We start from the raw sequence: 20,381 nt of genomic DNA, 5'->3' as shown, positions 1-20,381 counted from the left end.
TTACAAATTATTTTAACTTGGCTAGTAGATTTAGGAGGCTTGTTTGGTAATGGATCATCAATCTCTGGAGGCCTTGTAAATTTTCTTCATTTGGTCGTACACTTTGAGCAGCCTGAACTGGGATGTTTAGGCTTCGAAGCCGCCGAGGAATCCTCGACATAATATCTTCATCAAAAAATGTTAAAATCGTATGTTACGGTCATGCATAGAAACATATGTCTAGGTTATGCATTGAACTACATTATGTAATAAACAACTAAACCATGCTATATCCAATGGGAACATAGCAGACACTACAAGAAAACCATATAAATATCAAATGGATCTGACACAAATAGATTGCCTTCTCTGCAGATAGCTAAGTCTACTTATATATCATCTTATCCACATTAGTTTACACGTCTGATGTCAATATACAGCCTCCTGTGTAGAAGTCACTGCACACACATAGCAACATACAGCCTCCTGTGCAATATACACGTCTGACATGGTTCATAGTTTCTGTTTCATTTTCTGCAGTTTGCTTAATAATACTGTAATTATTAGAGATCACCAACCGCCAATCAACCTAAAAATACCACCGTAGCATTAGATTGAGCACCTCAGTTTCTTCTACATATGTAATGCAAAACATATTACTGCTACCCAATAGTTGGGTGCATACACATGTATCTGCAGACATATACATGCGAGAAAACCCGGATTGGATTTTATCCCCACAGACCCCACCCATGAGAAGCAACTTTCTTCCCTTGAATATACCCAGAGGCCTCTTCTCCCTCCACCCATTATCTATAGATGTAGGTACAAACATGTGGTAGATTTTATCATTACCTGCCGTGAAATCTGACATCTTGTCCCTTGCAACAACCACCGTTGACCTAGTCTTAGCACCCTACAAAAGGATGCGTCAGAAATGATAAAATAGACATCAACCCATGTTAAATGAGTTAAAAGGTCAGTTGTATATTGACATCAATGGATCTGACACAAATAGATTGCCTTCTGTGTAGAAGTCACTGCACACACATAGCAACATATAGCCTGTAAACAACAATCTTTTAGTGAAAAATCTGAGAGCTGCTGATTGAAGCTCCCTTCAGCAAAGATGCAAGAATCAAAACTACCGAAATAGTAGGACTGCACTAAGCTGGGGTAGGAAATAGGACAGAATAAAATTACTACAAAATAGCAGAGTACGTTGCAGCCTGTACAACTAAACACTATCATGTTTTATGCTCCAGTGTAAATGGAATGTGTGGTTATTTGGATCTAACACCACTTGTACTACTTTTGAGTTTTGCCATATAAAATTTTTATTGGACCAAATAGTTGCTCACATCTTTCAAGAAAATTCTGTCAGAATTGATTTCTAGGCAAGCAAGCAATTCAACAAACACTTAGAGTGCATTGCCTACCTGAAGGAAGTAACGAGACGAATGAGAAGAGGATCAAGACTTGAGATGAATATAAATTGAGGAGGCCACTTTGGTTGATATAATGGTAAAACTGTAAGGGCTGTGGGATTCAAGGCATCACCTCCTTTGATGTGGTGGATGTTGAAGATGCTCTGGATGGAGCGACTGCTTGCAGGGCGGTGTGCCGGCGGAACACGCGGCGGAGCTTCGGGTGAACGATGAGACCGACGTGGATGCAGCTTCATGATGGGAGGAGGACATCGGGAGGAGCACGACTTCGTGACGGAGAGGACGACAGACACCGACGGGGCTCTAACTACCGAGCTTGTCGATCGAGGAAAACGGGAACCGCCTGCGTGCAGAGCTAGCGGGGGAGGGCAACGCTTCAAGGTGAGGCTGCCACTGCTCGGGGTGCAGGAATGGGCGGGCGCAGGGTGGTCTCGCCGGCGCAGATTGGAATCGGGAGGTTGGATAATGGGGGAGGTGGGGAGATGGCGCGCGGCGTAGAAAAATATCCGGCGACATATATGGAGATAAAAAATTGAAAGACCGGGAAACATTGCGCAGTAAAGAAAATAAATTAGTAGCACCAACTTTTTTGTTAAACAAAAATAGTCCGGGACATCTAATTGTTATGTACTTCCGTGAACGTCAAACTTGGTTAAGCAAAATAATCCAGGAGCGCTAATTAACCACATATATGGATTGTGTTAAAAAACAATGGACAAATTTCTTTTTGTGTTCCGTTTATTGGCTCAATATCTATTATTCATTCTTTTTGCAAAAATATCAACAAATATTTGCATAAAAAACTACCGATCTAGTCATCATCTTTCAAGACGGTGCAAGAACATTACAAGTAAAAATTACAACCAGATCCATAAACCATCTAGCGACGACTACAAGCAGTGGAGTGAGCAGAAGGCGCGCCACCATTATCGGCTCTCACTCAACGGAGCTGGTCAAACCTTGTTGTAGTAGACAAACAAGTAGTCATCGGGCTAAGGCCCAATAAGACCAGCGCACCAGAACATCAGCCACCACCAATAAAGAGAATCGTTTAGTGGAAGGATGCAATCTAAAGACACACGAACACAGACAAACGAAGACCGGATCCAAGTAAATGCACTGAAGAGAAACACCCACCGAATCCCGCGAGATATGCGGAGACACACCTACAAACGCCATCAGATAATGCTTGATGCATCACCAGAACGGGGGCTAAGCAGGTAGAACCTTATTCCAACTTCGAAGAGACGCCGCCTCGTCTTCCCAAGGAGGGCACAACCGTAAAGAAAAGAAAACAGAGCAAGAACCCTCCTGTCGACAAGGGTCGAGATGCATCACACCTCCATGGCTCTAAAACCACAGAATATGAAGCCGATTTGTGTCAGCGTCGATGGGAGGCATGAAATCCCAGATCGGCCTCGCGCAAGACACACGAGATGAAGGGTAACTTTATTGGGTAATATATGTATCCAAGTAATATCCACAAAGTTTAATAAGAAATAGAAAGACAGTGGAAGATTGAAGGGGCAGAGTGCGACTCGCAACAATAAGGGTGGCATTCTCAAGCCATGGGTGTGACTCGGGCTGGACTAACCGAGCGGGCTTTCCGGCCTCCATGTGGCTCCCTCTGGATCGGACTGTTCAGTCCCACACAAGGTCCTTATTAATGCGACGGTCGACGTTGTCGACCAAACATGCACCCCCTGGTCACGATGTGTATTTGGCCCGACCCAAATAGCACAGGCTCCCTCTTCCCATTTTTTGTTTATCTTTTACTTTTTTTTCTTTTTCTGTCATTATTTTTATTTTTTCATGTTTCTTTTTCTTTCCTCTTTATTTACCACAGCAGAGGACATTGTTGTCTACAGAGAGACGCGGCGCATGCGGGGGTGTCGAACTGAACGGGATGAGAGAAGGGAAGACTCGAGCTGCTGGTGAAATCAAATGGCAACCAGCGCCAGATCGGACGGCTAGCTAGCTGGATGATTTTCTAGAAAAATCATCCGGCTGATTTGTAGTAGCCGCCTTAAAATATTCTCAATATATATACTACAAAAATTTACAAAATTTTAAACAATTATTTGAAAAATGTTGAACAAGTATTTGGAAAAAAGTAATCAAGTATATAAAAATGTTACAAATGTATTTGAAAAAATGTTGCACAAGTATTTGAAAAAAATATTGAACAAGTATTTGAAAAACTGTTGAACATGTGTATAAAAATGTTGAGCAAGTATTTTAAAAGTATTGAGCAAGTATTTCGAAAAGGTTGAACAAGTATATAAGAATTTAGAATGAAAAAGAAAAGGCAACAAAGAAAAATCAAAACTGAAAATGAATCAAAATAAACTAAAGAAAAAGGTAAATGAAGAAAAATGAAGAAACAGATGAAAAAGCATGGAGAAGAAAAAAAAAGATGAAAAATGAAATAAACAGAAGAAAGAAGAAATGAAACAAAACAAAGAAACAAACAGCAAAAAAGAATGACAAAATGGAGAAGAAAAATAATAAAAGAGAACCAAAAAAGTAAAAAAAAATCAAAGAAAAACCAGCTTGAATCGCCTCAAGTACGACCCGCACCTACAACTTATCACCAACGTGACTAGGGCGGAGTGGTAGCGGCATCTGCAACGAGAGCTCCTCCTTGGCGCCTTCAGCGCCCGCTGGCGATTCCAGCGCCCACTGTGTCACTAGCATGGGCCTGGCCCAGCAGCGAACGCTGGCTGCTGCCGCTCGCTTGATCGCTGGCTATCGCTGCCCGCTCGATCGCTGGCTCCCGCTTGATCTTTTTTTCTTCATTCTAAAAACTGCTACAGTACAGACTATTTTTCTTAGAAAAACCGGTTTGCTACTGTATGTAGTCTTGTCTTAGAAAAAAGTTCATCCACTTTAAAAATAAGTTCATTGAATTTGAAAAAAATTCATCGTGTTTCAAAAAAGTTCATCGAGTTTCAAAAAAGTTTATCGAGTTTGAGAAAAAGTTCATCGAGCTTCAAAAACTGTTCATCGAGTTTGAAAAAAGTTCACCGAGTTTGAAAAAAGTTCATCGAGATTCAAAAAAGTTCATCGAGATTTTAAAAAAGTTCATCGATTTTAAAAAAAAGTTCATCGAATTTGAGAAAAAGTTCACTAAATTTTGAAATATAAATTTCATCGAATTTGAGAAAAAATTCAATCAATTTTGCAACAAACCCAGGAAGAAAGAGAACAAAGAAAAACGGAAAATGGAAAAAAGAAAAAGGAAAAAGGAAAAAAAAGAAAAGACAAGCAAGAAAAGAACAAGAAAGATGCATGTAACCACATTAGGCTTGCTAGCGTGGTGGTTAGTGATGTGTACTGTGAAGCAAAATGGGCCTGGCCCAAAAATGCGACGCGAGGAGAGGGGGTATCCGCCCGATTGCGGGAACAACTAAAACGGGCGGTTAAGGCGCCAAATAGAATTTAGCTGCGGTCGCCCCCTCTTTTTCTTACTATTTGTGTCCGTTAATGGGCTGGCCCAATACAAAGCGGGAGAGGAAAAACCTTCAGTCAGAGCAGCCCGTCGTCTTGCTTAATGCGAGAAATAGACAGCGATTGGTGGCTTTCGTTGACCTACACGAGAAATAGGGTTTCCCATCCCAATCAGCTATCGCAATTAGCCGATCTAGGTCGTCTTATTAGGCCCAACTAAACAGCACCCAGTTTGTTGTCTGACCGGTCTGGTCGATCGGACCAAGAAAAGGTCCAAGCCCACGCCACAACCGCCCTAGGCTAGGGTAGATGCTGCGCTATGTTTGTTCCCGAAAATCCTATCTATCGCACTACGTGGTAGATTGTCGCTAATTCGCACAGAGGTAGCGACGACCGGCGAGAAAGACGGGTCGGCCCAACTATCAGTAAAGAACGCACTACAATACCGGCCGGTTTGTGGAACCTTCTAGGAGGTTCGCAACCGGTTTTCTGGTTTTTCTTTTTCCCTGTTTCTCTGTTTTCTCTCCTTTTTTTAGTTTTCATTTTCATTTTCCTTTCTTTTTTCCTTTTTTTCTTGTATTTCATTTATCATTTTCAGGTTTATTTTCTTTTTCAACAAATGTTTAGAAATTTAAAATGTTTGCCTTCATATTATTTTTATTTTTAAGAAATTGTTCTTATTTTCAAACTTTATTCACAGAATCTAAAAAAGTTTGCATTTTAATTTTTTGTTCACAATTTAGAAAATGTCCAAAAATTTGAAAAGATGTTCCCACTTTCTAAAAAAATCACAAATGCAAACAAATGTTCATTTTTCGAAAATCTATTCAGAAATTGAAAAAAATGTTTGGATAATTTCAAAAAAATGTTGGCATTTGAATTTTGTTCACAAATTCTATTTTTTGCGGGAATTTCAAAAGGTATTCCAACTTCCAAATTTTTTACAATTCCGAAAATAGTTAATGTTTCAAAAAATTGTTCGCAAATTATAGAATTGTTCGTGGAATTTCAAAAAATGTTCAATTTTTGATATAATTTTACTTAATTCTGGAAAATTTCTGAGTTAAAATTTTTGTTCCTTTTATCAAAAACTTGTTTACAATTTTGTAAATTGTTCTCATTTTCAAATTTGGTCCTTTTTCAAAAAAATGTTTATGTTTCACAAAAAAAATTAAATTTTAAAAAATCTGGGCAGAAATTTGTAATTTCCATGTTTTAAAAAACAATTTACTTTTTTCAAAAATAAAATCATGCTCAATTTTAAATTTTTTAATCTATTTGCAGTTTATGGTTGATAGACATTGAGCTGCGATTTTAGATATGAAATATCACTAATTAGAGCATCTCTAGCAGATACTTTAAAACTCCAGTGAACTGCGTTATACAGGATGGGCCAAAAAAATGGCTCGATCAGATCCCGAAAAAATGGCCCAGCTCGTAAATTTTTTAGCGGAGGCCCATAAACCACCCCCGTTTTCCGCTATATATTTGGAACCTCCTCCCTATGACGAGAAATCATCTCCCCTTCGGCAGTCATTTCTTGCGCCTCCGGCCACCGGATCTCTCCGGCGATGTCAACCGCACATGCAGGGCGTGGCGGCGGTGATGGTCTCGGTCGTCGCGGAGGCTTCGGGTATCACGGTGGAGACGTCGCGTGTGGTGGCTTCGTTACCCGCAAGCGCCGGAATGACGACGTGGCAAGCGGGTCCGGCCTCCGCCCTGCCGTGTCAGACAAGTAGAGAGGCGGCGTGCACGCGTGGCGCCAAGCCCCGCAGCACCGGAGCAAGTTCGCGTGCGTGGACGACCTTTCGGCACTGCGGCCGGCTCTTCAACGCAGCGATCCAGCGCCGGCGCACGACCGAGCGGGCATTCTTTGAGGCAAGGGCCACCACCGCCGCCTGAGATGCGGCTGCGCAGTTGCTGGCGGCCTGGGAGGAGTACCAACTTCAAACCCGGCTCTACCGTTCGTTGATCTACAACACGCTGCACGGAGGCCAGCCGCTGCCTGCCGAAGTCATCTCCAGCGACGAGGACGACGAGGGCAACTCCGACGCATAGAACCCCAGTGATGTTTAATTAGAAGTAGACCCCCGCGTAGTATGAACTACTTTAATTTCCAGTTAAACTATGTTTAATTAGGTTGTATTTGTGGAACTCTTGTGAACTCCTGCTATGTATGACTATGTTTAATTATGGCGCGAACTTACTAGTTTTTAAAATCATGTTGAATTCCGGTGAACTATGTGGGGTCTGTTATGTCTTCGCGCTTGTCGTCCTGCAAAATTTGTTTACGGAAGTCCATAAACCAATTTTGTGGATCGTTCGGTTGCGGGATCTGCTAGAGATGTTCTTTTTGTGGCTAGCGTCGTTCTTTACTAACAATAGGTCCTTTGTTCGACCTGTCACAAAGACTGTTTCATGGGAATTTCTGGTAACTTCCTTTTAAGTTTTTTCTCTTTGTTTTCTTTCTTTATGGTTCACGCTGCAAATCTAAACCAAGACCATGCTAGTATTGGTGGTTAGCACAGCGCCCACCTCACTAGAAGGTAGAGCGTTCGAATCCCATCCCCATCGCCCTCTTTTTCTCTTTATTTTTCCCTTCCCGCGGCAACGTCGGCCATCTCCTTCCCCTCCCATTCCGACGCCGCCTTACTCTATTCTTAATAACTTAATAATTCAAAAAAAAATTGAAGTCTTTTACTGTTTTTTTGCGGGGGTACAGATTTCTCAAGTCTAGGATAAGACTAGAGTCGCACACTAAAATGTCTCACAAATCGTCTCTAAGTTAATTAAAAGTAAATACTTATTTTCTTAGAAGCTAATTATAGGAAAAAGGATTGTGACGCTCCGTAAACGTCTTAAGAAGCGTCTTTAGGTCGCTAGTGTCCATATACTTAGAGACGAATAAAATAGCGTCCTAGAAAAAGTGACCATACATGGTGTTTTTGTTGTAGTGTCCGTGAAACTTGACGTTCCCACAAAGAATATCGGGATGGACACGCCAATTTTTTGTTTGAATTTTTTTGACATTTTAAAATATTTTTCCCAATAGCAGGAGCATATGCTCCCATGTGCCAAAGTACATTTCTGTGAGTGACTAGGATTTACTAGTTGAACATCTGGCTTATTGCCTTGTGCTGTTCACACTGATTCTAAAATGATAATGATCATAAAGCAATAATATTTATGCACTGAATCTGAAAAAGAAGGCTAGTGGCGTAGAGTTGCTTACAAGTCTGCTACATGCTGTGAACACTGACCATTGCAGTATGTGTCATTTCAAAGGCCAACAAGCTTCTATCTTTAATGTTCATTAATGTCTATTTCTCCCCTAGCAAGTTTCCTTACTTTGTTGACTACTCCCTCCATCTGGGTTTATTATGCACCTTCTTTTGGGCTAAAGTTTGACCATAGATTGAACTAATACAACTCAAACTATTCACAAAAATTATTCCATTGCAAACCTCTTTCAAATACAAATCCAGCAATATACTACTAGCCGAATTATGGAATCCAGCAAAATACTGCTAGCCAAGATATGAAAGGTGTCGGCGGATGACTCTAGCTATGGCTGGGGAAGCGGTTTATATAGTAATGTTCGGCGGTAGAGGGATGGACGGCTGGCACCATAGGAGACGCCTCGAAAACCGCATGCCATCAATGTGGGCGGCAGATGGACGGACGAGCGGTTGTCCTGTCGTTTGAACGTGCAACAGTCTCCTGCACTAGAAAGTGGCGCGGGCGGCGCTATCTCTCAGCCGGCGCCAGTGAGTGCTCGCGTCCGCTCAGGTCGGGCACGAATGCGGTCGCTCACGCTCTGGAGTGGTGCTGACTGAAAAATCACAGGAGAGGGGAGGGTTTTGGGTGGGCCAGGGTGGTCAAAAGAGGACTTGGGAGCAGTCCGGACTCCCGCAAAGTCCTGGTGCTCGCATTTATTCATGGATTATTTCAGGATTTCTGTCGATGCGCATTCAGTGGGAGGAGACGTTCCCGTTGACGACGAGGTGCCTATGGTGACTTCATAAATTTCAAGATGATATACCGGCTCACTCTTTCGGAGATGCTCATAGGGATAGGGTGCGTGTGTGTGTGTTTATAAAGATGAGCGTATATATGTGTATATGAGCGCTTGCGTCTGTACTGTATTAAAAAAGAAAAAGATAAGAATCCGTGTGGAACGTGGCAACATGTAGTCCCAAGTCCAGGTGGTACGCGTGACCTAAACCTAAACAAAGTAGGAGACTTGGCTTGGCTACGGCCCCTCTTCGTTATATAGTCACCCGCCCCAAACCAGCAACGAAAGAGATCCCCCCCCCTCTAATAACGTATCTAGTAAAGCAATGGCGGGCAAGAAGGACGAGGTTTTGATGGACAATATGCTGCAGGAGGCGGAGCTCGTCATCAAGCAGGGTGCGGACGTATCCATGGCCCCTGCAGCACAATCTTCAGGTGGAAACAAGGGGAAAGTTCGGCTGTCGAATGCCGAGATCAGGAGCATCATTGCCCATTTGCCCTCAGGCCGGAGCAACACCCTAGAGCCGATTACCTGGATGATCTGGCAGAGAATTTTCCTCCGGAGTGGATCGGGGAAAGGAAGCGTGCCCATGCCAACAGTGTAAAGCTTTTCAAGAAGCTGGACGACGATTTCGAAGAGTACCGGCATGAGGTCATCGCGTCTATGCAGGAGAAGGGCTACTTCGAGGTCAATGAAGAGCTCATTGCTAACAGGGAAAGAGACAATGAGTTGAGTCTGGAACTACAGAGGAGAATTCTCTCGCCTATTTCTGCCAAGTATTGTGCTACCCCTGAGGACAGGATAAGGGATGCACACGCTTATACTCCGTACGTTCATAACCAAGATGATGATCTTGTTGAAGATCTTGTGATTGATGGTGAAGTCGTGTTTCTCAAAGATTAAACTTGAAGGATCACATGCATGCGGTTGTTGAGTCTAATTGACAAGAGGGCTCGTTTGCTCCAATCTCCATCTATATATGTATTTATTTGTAGGCACTATATGACATATAATCTGTTGTTATGGATCCTTCCATTCATACATATTATCTTTGTTTCATCTTTGTCAAAAAATTATCTTTGTTTCATAAGGTCTACGGTCTGGCTGAAAACTTTTCGATAAGCCGAAAATTCATCCATCCATATTGTTCAATCCCCAAGTGTGTTACGTTAAGGTTGTATCTCACAAACGTGGTTTATATTTACATCACTGCTGTGCTACTATATATTGCAATGTGGTTGCTGCTGTCGCCGACTCCGGAGGTACTCTTGCTTGTGCAATGAAGATGGTTTCGGCTCCCAAAACAGTTCCTTTCTTCTGTTTTCTTGCTGTTGATGCTTATTAGTTGACCATTAACTTTGTGAGCCTAAATGAATTGTCGTGTTCTACTATAAATTAGAAGTAGAAACTACTGGAAAAATGGCTTTTAGCCCACTACCGAGCTCTTGCCTGTTCAGCGACTACCGAATACGACTCTGGGCAAACAGCAGGACACTGCAGATGGGAGGCACTACCGACCCCCGCGCAGAACGTACTCAGCAAACACGAAGGAACTCAGTCAAAGGCACCCTACAAAATAGGAGCCACGATGGCATGGCCATTTGCAGCTGATAGCCCTGTGAGGCTAGGCAACTTTTGCCGATACCCCATTGAAAAGTATTCGGCAAACTTTGCGGTATTTTAACCGCCCAACCCCAGTCGCCACTCACACAGAATCATATCCATCGTGGCAGGCAAGCCACCGCCGGACCTCCCTTCCACCGCCGGGCCTACTCATCGGCCGCTAGCCACCGCCGCCCGAGCCAACCGGCCGGATCCGGTGTCGCCCGAGGCTGGTCGCACCCTCCTTGCCACACGGCTCCCCAATCTCGCCGCCAGCCACCCCTACAACCTCGTCGGCTGACACCTCTACCACCTCGTCGCCGCCCACCCCTGCCACCTCGTCGCCAACAACCCCAAGGTGAGCTTGCTAGGGCTTCTCCTTTCTTTTCTTTTCTTTTTCTTTTTTGCTATTTATCACAATACTTTCACATATGAAAAGTCAATATATATGCCATGACATGATGATATGGATGATATATATGAAATTATATATGGACAGTGATAACTACCAAACGTTCGGATTTTATCAATAGATCTGAATGATGGTATACATGCATGCATGCAGGTCCCGTGCCAGAGAAATGCATGCAGGTGTTATTCTCAACTTTTAAGCATGCATTCATATAAAACAAAAAAAATCCGATGTCAGCAAAGGTTTCATGTAAAACTAAAATTCAAAATATTTTGTAGCTCAAATCGTCGCTCCGATCGGAAAATTGTTTTCATATAAAAGATTCATCGCGATGAGACCTTCAAAACTAGATACCATGTGGTGTGTTTCGACAACTTTTTTTCGGGTAAAATTTACCACACGTGTGTTATGTAAGTTATCATGTCAGTTGTGTCTAAGTTATCATGTTGTTTACACATAAATTACCAGGGAATAAAAAATAGTTTCTCACACATTCTTTTCACATGCACATGCATGCATTAGGAAAAAAATTGATGCCATCCTAGATACTACCCTATTTCAAACTTTAAAATGCTTTATAGCTCAAATTGTCGGTCCGATCAAAAAATCGTATTCACATAAAAAAATCTATCATGACAAGACTTATGAAACTAGATCACATATTGATATGTCCTGACAACTTTTTCGTGTAAATAGTTACAAGGCCCGACCTAAGTAAGTTATCAGCTCGGACGTGTGTATATTATCATGCTATTTACACGTAAGTTATCATGGTAAGTTTTCAACAATTTTTTCGGGAGAAAAGTTACCGCGTGAGTTACCACGTCTACGGTCTGTCTATTACCCGATAAATCACAAGTGGACATCCAGCCACGCGAGGCTGTTATCACACCCGTCCATCGCGTTGTGATGCATGTGTATTCGTATCACCGATCCGGTATATGCATTTCTTAGGATGATTTTTTTCTAATAGACGATGTATTCCCAACATCAATGAGTGACCGTGGCCACCGGGCAGACTAGAGCAGCTCATTTATTTGTAGCAGGCAACATGGACCGCCGGTGTGCATTTTCAGCTGGGTGCCACCATGGGTTGCAGGGGGCTGGGTGGCTTCATGGGTGTGCATGAGCCATTCGAGTTGTCTTGGTGTCCAATTAAACCTCTATCGGTCGCACGTGAGATACTTATTTCCGTGTCTATGATGTGGTAGAGGTAATTAGAGCTTGCGTAGTTAGCAACCGCGCGGAAAATAAACATTTCATAATGATGGTGTATACATGCAACCGTTTGATACATTATTGGTAGTAGACCATTTTGAGAGGTGGCGATGGACCGAGGCGTGCGAAGCTGGAGTATTGTATAAACATACACCAATAATGGTCGAGCTAAGAAAACAAAAAACAAATGTGATAATAACCACATGAGACCACATGTGCATTTGGTGAACTATTAGGACGTGGTACCTCATCCTAACTGCTCACTAAGTGAACTTTGCTTCTCCTCCGGAAGCTCCACTAATAGTGTAGTTCATGTGATTTTTTTCATTATTTTTGATACAGTTCACCACTCAATCTCTTCAGATGTGTGCATGCACTGAACGACATATCCATCAACGGAACAATGCGTAGCAGCTAGAATTCAGTAATCGAGAGCAGTTGAATACACTGCACAACATCATTTGCATTTACCATTCATTGAAACATCGCATTATGAGGATGTGTGCATTAACTCCAACTGGCAGATTAGCCAGAACCGTGGCATGGGCTGCTAGCATCCAAGGCTGTATCCATACGAAAATTAATGTGCCTGGTCCACTTCCTGGGCGTATAGACGATGTATTCGAGAAAGCTGGTTAATAAGGTGCCAGGTATTGCGAGTGTGGCTATAATAAATAGCAATCGCGACACGCTCACGGACGCACTGGATTACGGCATCGCGTGGCTGCATGTCCCAAAAATCCGCGTCCGTCTATTACCATGTTATTTACACATAAGTTATTGAGGGTATGTTTTTTTCAAGCAAGCCTCCTCCTCGAGGTCAAAATTAGAACGATGTTTGTAGTGAGTTATCAAGTCTATGATGCTTATATTTCCATACTATTTACATGGAGATATCAGGAGGGGAGCTATGTCTAAAAAAACTTCATCCCCTTCCCCACCCCTGAGTGAAAGTTATTGTGATGTTTTGTGAGTGAATTATTGCGTATACGGTGCATACATTGTCATGCTATTCATATGGAAGTTACCGGTAGTACGTTGGTAAACAACCCCCCTACCCCGATATGTTTTGAACTTTTTTTTTGCCCCGGACATGTTTTAAACAATTCTTTCCGCGGGTTAAAAACTTACCATGGTGTTTGCACCTGAGTTATCGGGTCTATGTTGCATATATTACCATGCTATTTCCACAGAAGTTACCAGGAGTTTTTAGGGTACGTTTTCCATAACATTTTCACTGGTTCAAAAAGTAAACATGGCGTTTGTATCTTAGTTATCAACTATACGGTGCATACATTATATGTTGTTTACACAGAAGTTATCAACAAATCTTTTCAATAACTTTTTCCTCTCCGGTCAAAGTTATCACGGTGTTTATGCATGAGTTATCAGGTGTGCAGTCTGTAAACTATCATGCTATTTACACAGAAGTTACCGGAGGATGTTTTCACCAACTTTTTCCTCTCGGGTCAAAATTATCATGGTATTTGTGCATGAGTTATCAGGTTTGTGATGTGTTAATTATCATGTTATTTACACTAAAAGTACCGGGGGTGTATTATACCATATGTAGCCCGATAACTACGAAAATAATCATGCTGATAACTATAGTACATCTAGTCTGATAACTAAATAATAACCATGTTGATTACTATAGTACATCTAGCGCCGTAACTATTTACACATAATTTATAGGGTATGTGGTATGTGTATTACTTTGCTTTGTACACAAAAGTTAACGTGGTATGTTCAAACCACTTTTTTCGAATTAAAATTATCATGGTGTTTGTATGTTAAGTTATCAGGTATGTCATACGTTAATTTCCATGATATTTACACCGATGTTATGGGGTATGTGTCAACAACTCTTTTATTTTTCCATTACATGCAATAGCCAGTGACCGAATGATGCAGAACCTGCTCGACAGAAAACCAAGACAAATTTGTAATGCAATGTGGAATGTGCGGGGCGAAATAAAACCAAAAAAGACCGAGTAGGGAGGAATGGATCGAGGGATGCGAATCAAGTCAATACTATTGATGCACCTCCGTGGAGTCTTTATTGACCGCATCACTAACATCATCCTTGCAAACTGACAAAGCGTCTGCGAAGACATGACTCAACCTTCACCACTCAACGCAACACCCATCAGGGTCGTGTCTCGTGTAGAGACCAAAATTCCTCGACACATGAATAATATTGCTCATCAAAATGGTCGCGAAGACACCAACATATGATGAACTAGAGAAATCTAAGAAAAAAAAGAAAAAAAATACCTTTCATTGTTGGTGCGGAAGTAAAGAAGTAACGAGTGTTCAAAGATCTCTTTCTATTCAATAGTCAACAACAACTGTTGGGTGAGATGGCTAGTGCGTTCAGTACTTTGCTCGGGATCGAGACGTCGTCCGATCTGAAATTAGCGGCATCCGATCCGTTCAGATCTGATGCTTAATACCGAACGTGTGGAAAATACAAATTCTGATTAGAGGTAATATCACAGATGGTGCTTAAACTTGCCACCGATGTTCACTTTAGTGCCTGAAGTTGAAAAATACACCGAACTGGTTTGAAAACTTGGCACGAGCGTGCAAATACAGTGCTAATCCTATTAATAGACTTTTTACGCTGACGTGGTAGTTCGCTTAGCATGCACAGACAACCTCGCCCTAGCAAACTGGAACTACTGGCCAGTATGCCATACATTTTCTCGTGCCTATTAATGAAAACAGATCCTTTTTCTTAGAATAATGAAAACATTTCCCTTTTTTTAGATAAAGAGACATGTATGTGGGTTTTAATCAGCTCAGCAGTGCAGCCCAGTTTGCGCATGTTAGTTTCATTTAGAATTTTGTAAAAAAGTTTGTAAATTATAATCACAGTAATAAAAATATTCACATATTTGTTTTAAACGTATCCTATAAATAAAATGGTATTTCGGATTATAAAAATGGTTGTACAATTTAGAATTATATAAATATTTTCTATACTACAATTCATAAATATTATTTTAACTACATAAACATTTTAATAGTTACATGTACATTTTTAAGATTCATATTGTTTAAGAAATTTTCAATAATTTAAAATGTTCATAAATATGCAAAATTTAAAATTTTAGTTTATAAAAAATATTCACTCCAGACTATAGTTTAATTATAAAAAATATGAATACATGACACGATGAAAGTTATACACATGTTTCTCGCAAAAATAGAAAGTTATACACATGTGAACATTAATAAAAATGTTTCTACTTATAACTTTTTTTTCAATTAAGCATAATCCAAGCATGCATAATATTTTGGAATTTACTCAAAAAATCAAGTTTTTTATAATTATTTTTTCATATACTAAGCAATTTAGAAAATTTATTTACTAAAAGCTTTAACTATAAATCACATGTAAATAGCTGACTATTTTTTTAAATTAGATGAACATTTTAGTTATTTAATTTATATGTATTTACAAAAAATTTGAAGCACAAATATTTGAAGTGTATTTTTATTATTGTGATTATAGTTAACAAACTTTTTTTTACAAATTTCTAAATTAAACTAACATGCGCAAACTGGACTGCACTGCGGCAGGCCATTAAAACCCACTAACGTGTTTCTTTATCTAACAAAATAGGAAATGTTTTCATTATTCTAAAAAAAGGATCTGTTTTCATTAACAGGCACGAGAAAACGTATGGGCGAGTAGTTCCAGTTTGCTAGGGCGAGGTTGTCTGTGCATGCTAAGCGAACTATGGTGCCACGTCAGCATAAAAACGTCTAGTAATAGGATTAGCACCGTATTTGCACGCTCGTGCCAAGTTTTAAAACCAGTTCGGTGTATTTTTGAACTTCAGGCACTAAAGTGAACATCGGTGGCAAGTTTAAGCACCACCTGTGATATTACCTCTTCTGATTATATATATATATATATATATATATATATATATAGATAGATACATACATACATACATTTATGTATTGTATCAAAAGTTTGGATAGTTTCCGCAAGAAAGTAGCTTTATTTGCCGCATGAGTACATAATATTGTTGGTGGCGACAAACCCAACAAGGATGGAGCGGTCGATTTATAACAACCCAAAACATGGAAGTTTTAAAAACATCTAATTTTTGGAATTTTAATGACGGAGCTTCCAAATATTTGACTGTCAAAAATTTCGAAAAAAAAATATGGTTCCAAAATTTATTACTTCCAAAACCTTAAACATTCATAAAATTTAGATATATTTCAAGGGGATGTGGAAGAGGCCGGATAAGAAAAGGCTGAACAAGAATAACTGACATGTGCGGGCCCTAACAATAGAAATACGCGTATTTTACTATATTATTCGCACCCGCGGGCCCTACCAATAGAAATGCGTGCATTTTATTATGTGCAGTCTCTACATATGCCTATTCATCACTCATGATCATCTTTTTATCTGTTCATTGTGAGAGTTTGCCTCGACATCAGTTTAGTACTTGGTACTTCAGCCCCATCTTATCCTCTGTTGCGTCGATGGAGATGGTGGAGCCTTCACATGCTTCTCCATTGACCATCATGTCTGAGAGAATTGCCGTCACATGCTTTTGCACCCACCTTTTTATAGGCCTTGCACCGTACACCTACAAGCGTTGAAGCGTATGCATGGTTACCGAAACATACAAGTAGTTTTTTGGCCTTTACAAAAATGGCTATGGAAAATAACTTTGATATGAAATCTTATTTGTGTGGCGATTTGTGCAAAGAACATATACTTACTGGATCATGTGCTTCTGACCAAATGACATCCAGAGCGGCATCAGTTGTAACTAGAGAGACACCCTTGTTAGCTACCATGGCGGTGACATTCTTCATCTGGATTTTCACAACCTCCCTTAGTTCGTCATGTGAAAGTGGCTCAAATGTCACAATCTCACTCAGTCTATTCATTAGTTCAGGCTTGAAGCATTTCTCAATCTGCATGAATTATATATGTTAATTATTGGCTGCACACTATGGATTTTGCAAGGGACGATTAATTTTAGATTCACGAACCTCTTTTGTTAGAAGATCTCTTCCAGCTCTCATGGTGCTCTCTCCGGTGATTCTTGATGTTAGGTGGTTTGCTCCCAAATTTGTAGTCATAATGATGATAGTATTCTTGAAGTTGACAAGCCGTCCTTTTCCATCGGTCAACATACCATCATCAAGGATTTGAATAAAAAGTTTAAATACTGAGGGTTCTGCTTTATGCACTTGGTCAAATAGGACAACACTGTATGGACAGCTCTTCACTTTCTCGGTGAGTTGTCCATCTTCTTCATAGCTTTAGAAAGTCAAATGAATTAGTGAGACATGGGTATTGAGTGTCATAAGAAATAAAGCATGTGCATAAAGTGTAAGAAATAAACCTTCGAGGTCCACCGATTAGACGTGACACAGATCCACTTTCAGCATATTCAGACATATCAAAGCGAATCAACGCCTTTTGAGTGTCAAATATCTTCACAGCGAGAGCTTTAGCAAGTTCTGTTTTACCAACACCAAGGGATCCCAAAAAAAGGAATGAGTTTATAAGTTGTTCAGATTGACCAAAGCCGACCCTTGAACGCAACACTGCTTTTGCAACCGAATTGACCGCTTCATCCTGCCCAACAACTCGCTCATGCAATTTTTTCGCTAAGTCGATCAACTTCTCCTTCTCCCCTTGATGAAGTGTGGCGAGGGAAATTTTAGTCCACCGGCTCACAACCTTCAAATAACATTACAATATGAAGGCACATCATCACTAGTAGTAATGAAAATTATTCACATAGTTGTACATGGTTAGGACTTACCTGTGTGACATGGCCTGGGCCCACAATCATATCCTCTGATGTATTTATTATGGTGTTATTTTGTTTATTTTTCGCATTCTTTTGTTTGTCGACATGCATCTTTCTTGTAGCGCATGCCTCGTCGATAAGATCAATTGCTTTATCAGGAAACTGACGACCTGTCAATGATTAACTCCATCAATTGCCTTGACAAATAAACATTAGTTGACAACACATAGTCATATATTACAGTAAACCATTAAATTGGTTAATTACCTGTAATATAGCGGGCAGCAAGCTGTGCAGCGGCAACAAGAGCATCGTCCTGGATTTTCACGCCATGATGCTCTTGATATCGTTGCTTCAGCCCCTGCAGGATGGCAATGGTGGCTTGTAGGCTTGGCTCTTCGACGACAACCTTCTGAAACCGCCGCTCGAGTGCGGCATCCTTCTGGATGTGCTTATACTCTTCGTTAGTGGTAGCGCCCACACAACGGACACGACCACGAGCCAACGCCGGCTTGAGCATATTGGCAGCGTCAACGGTGGGGTGTCGTTCGCCGGCGCCGGCGCCAACAATCATATGCATCTCATCGATGAACAGGATGACCTTGCCGTCCGATTCCTCCGCCTGCTTGATGGCGTCCTTGAGGCGTTGCTCGAACATGCCACGCCAGTTCGTCCCGGCGACCATGGCACCCATGTCGACCTCCACGATCCGTGCGCCGGCAAGTGTGTCGGGGACGTTCCCGGCGGCGATGCGCTGCGCGAGGCCTTCTACGATGGCCGTCTTGCCGACCCCTGCAGGGCCGACGAGCGCGGCGCAGTTCTTGGTCCGCCGGATGAGGATGCAGATGACGCGGTCGATCTCGTCGTCGCGGCCGATGACAGGATCGGCCGCAGCAGCGTCCAAGGTCCTGAGGGCGCCGTGTGAGGTCTCGCCGCCGTTCATGGTGGTCAGGCTGCAGCCTGCGCCCGAGTGGAGTGGGTTGGGCGTGTGGAGGGGGTAGGTGCCGGGGGCGCGTCTGTCTTTGTCTTGGGTCAAGTAGTTGAGCAAATTCCAAGTCACCCAGGCGAGAACAGTAGTGGCGACGCCTGATACTCCGATGAAGAGCATGCCTTCCATGGAAAACCACGACATGGTTTCTTCTGAGTTGAAGAAGAATTTGTCGAAACAGAAGGTGAAGAAGAAGAAGGCCTCGTAACAATTTTGTTCAGTAATCGGTAGTGGATCGACGTGCCGCAGCAAAAGTTTGTGTATAAATTGCGCCCGTACACAGAAGGAATCCGTACGTGTAGAACGTGACAACGTGTAATTCCGACTTCCGAGTCCCGGTAGGCAACGTGACGCTAACCGATACAGAGGAGACTTTGGCTTGGCTACGGCCCAGTATTTTTTTTTCGAACACAGTCCAGACGTAAGCGCTCATGTATACGTGTATACACTTACCTTTATGAACGCACACACATATACTCTATTTTATACGTACCTTTGAGAGACTGAGCTGGCAAATCATCTTTAGATTTATGAACTCATCGTAGGTGCATAGTCGTCAATGGGAACATCTCTTCTCACTGAAAACGCATCGCTGAAAACCCTGATAAACTGAGGATATCACTATTCCTTTAACCATTCAATCACAAGTTAGTTCATATAACCGAATGTTGTACCGTTGGGTCAAGTTGAACCCAACGAAATTTCAAAGCTACGTACATCTAGGCACGTATTTATTCGGCATGAACCTAGTAAAAAGATTAGGCTGAACCCATCAACTAATGTGACGTGCAGAATTGCATCCGTGCACATAGGCAGGGGTGAACTGTGACTTCTTTCGTACTGTCTTACCATCATACGATGTATACACGGCGACTGCACGCCTCTACTCATTAGCTTCCACGACTCACCTCTTGCGTCTCGTCTCTCCTGTTCGCCCATCGCTCGGTCGCCGGATGCGAGCGGCGAGGCATCAATTACTGTGCAATTTATCATAAAAGGTTTTCATTCCGCTTTATATATAATAAAAAGTTTTCATTCCGCTTTATATATAAAGCAATGATTGACATACATGATGGAATCCATCCTACATCACGCACACACTCATGGCAGATATAAGGGAGCTGTCGAACAACAAGGCTACTTCAAACACCCCAAAGCAAACAACAAGTAAGCAAAAGAGTATAGCAAAGGATCTAAACAGCTCTCCGCAGCAGGGGCGGAGCCCATTGGGCTGACCCGTATGCACAGGAATACGGGTGAAAAAATTCCCTAGCAGTGCCTATTAGTTAAAAAGGCCGAGTGCATCAGGGTGGCCCAAGAGCTGTGCATCAGGGTCAGCCCGTTCCAGCCACTCCGACGCCTCCGGACTGGCCCAACGCAGCAGTACACGCACGCACGACGGTTCGCTTGCGCATCCACCATCTCCTCACGTAGTTTTTGTCTATGAAAAAAAAGAGAATCTCTTCAC

The 20,381-nt window shown here is 41.8% G+C and overlaps 1 protein-coding gene across 1 annotated transcript; it reads right to left on the bottom strand.

Moving 5' to 3' along the window:
* Window positions 1-16,317: 16,317 nt before the first annotated feature.
* LOC147957311 (chaperone protein ClpB1-like) lies at window positions 16,318-19,153 on the bottom strand. Its single transcript, XM_087533083.1, has 6 exons — window positions 18,193-19,153; window positions 17,938-18,095; window positions 17,512-17,852; window positions 17,156-17,426; window positions 16,880-17,077; window positions 16,318-16,743 (listed from the first exon to the last, which is right to left on the bottom strand). The coding sequence occupies exons 1-6, from the start codon at window positions 19,055-19,057 to the stop codon at window positions 16,588-16,590; spliced, it is 1,989 nt and encodes a 662-aa protein (XP_087389209.1). The 5' UTR covers window positions 19,058-19,153; the 3' UTR covers window positions 16,318-16,587.
* Between the last annotated feature and the right edge of the window lie 1,228 nt (window positions 19,154-20,381).

This window comes from Triticum urartu, chromosome 7A, assembly GCF_056163025.1.
Source record: "Triticum urartu cultivar PI428250 chromosome 7A, HENAU_Tu73, whole genome shotgun sequence".
NCBI lineage: Eukaryota > Viridiplantae > Streptophyta > Magnoliopsida > Poales > Poaceae > Triticum > Triticum urartu.
Note: the sequence above shows the minus strand (reverse complement) of the source record. Positions and strands in the feature narration are given on the sequence as shown.

Excerpts from the sequence above, each read along its gene's own strand:
- LOC147957311 (XM_087533083.1), bottom strand. The coding sequence starts at position 19,057 with ATGTCGTGGTTTTCCATGGAAGGCATGCTCTTCATCGGAGTATCAGGC. Across the intron at positions 18,096-18,192 it reads TGCTGCCCGCTATATTACAG|GTCGTCAGTTTCCTGATAAA; the intron begins GTAATTAACCAA and ends AATCATTGACAG. Across the intron at positions 16,744-16,879 it reads GGTCAGAAGCACATGATCCA|GTGTACGGTGCAAGGCCTAT; the intron begins GTAAGTATATGT and ends CAACGCTTGTAG.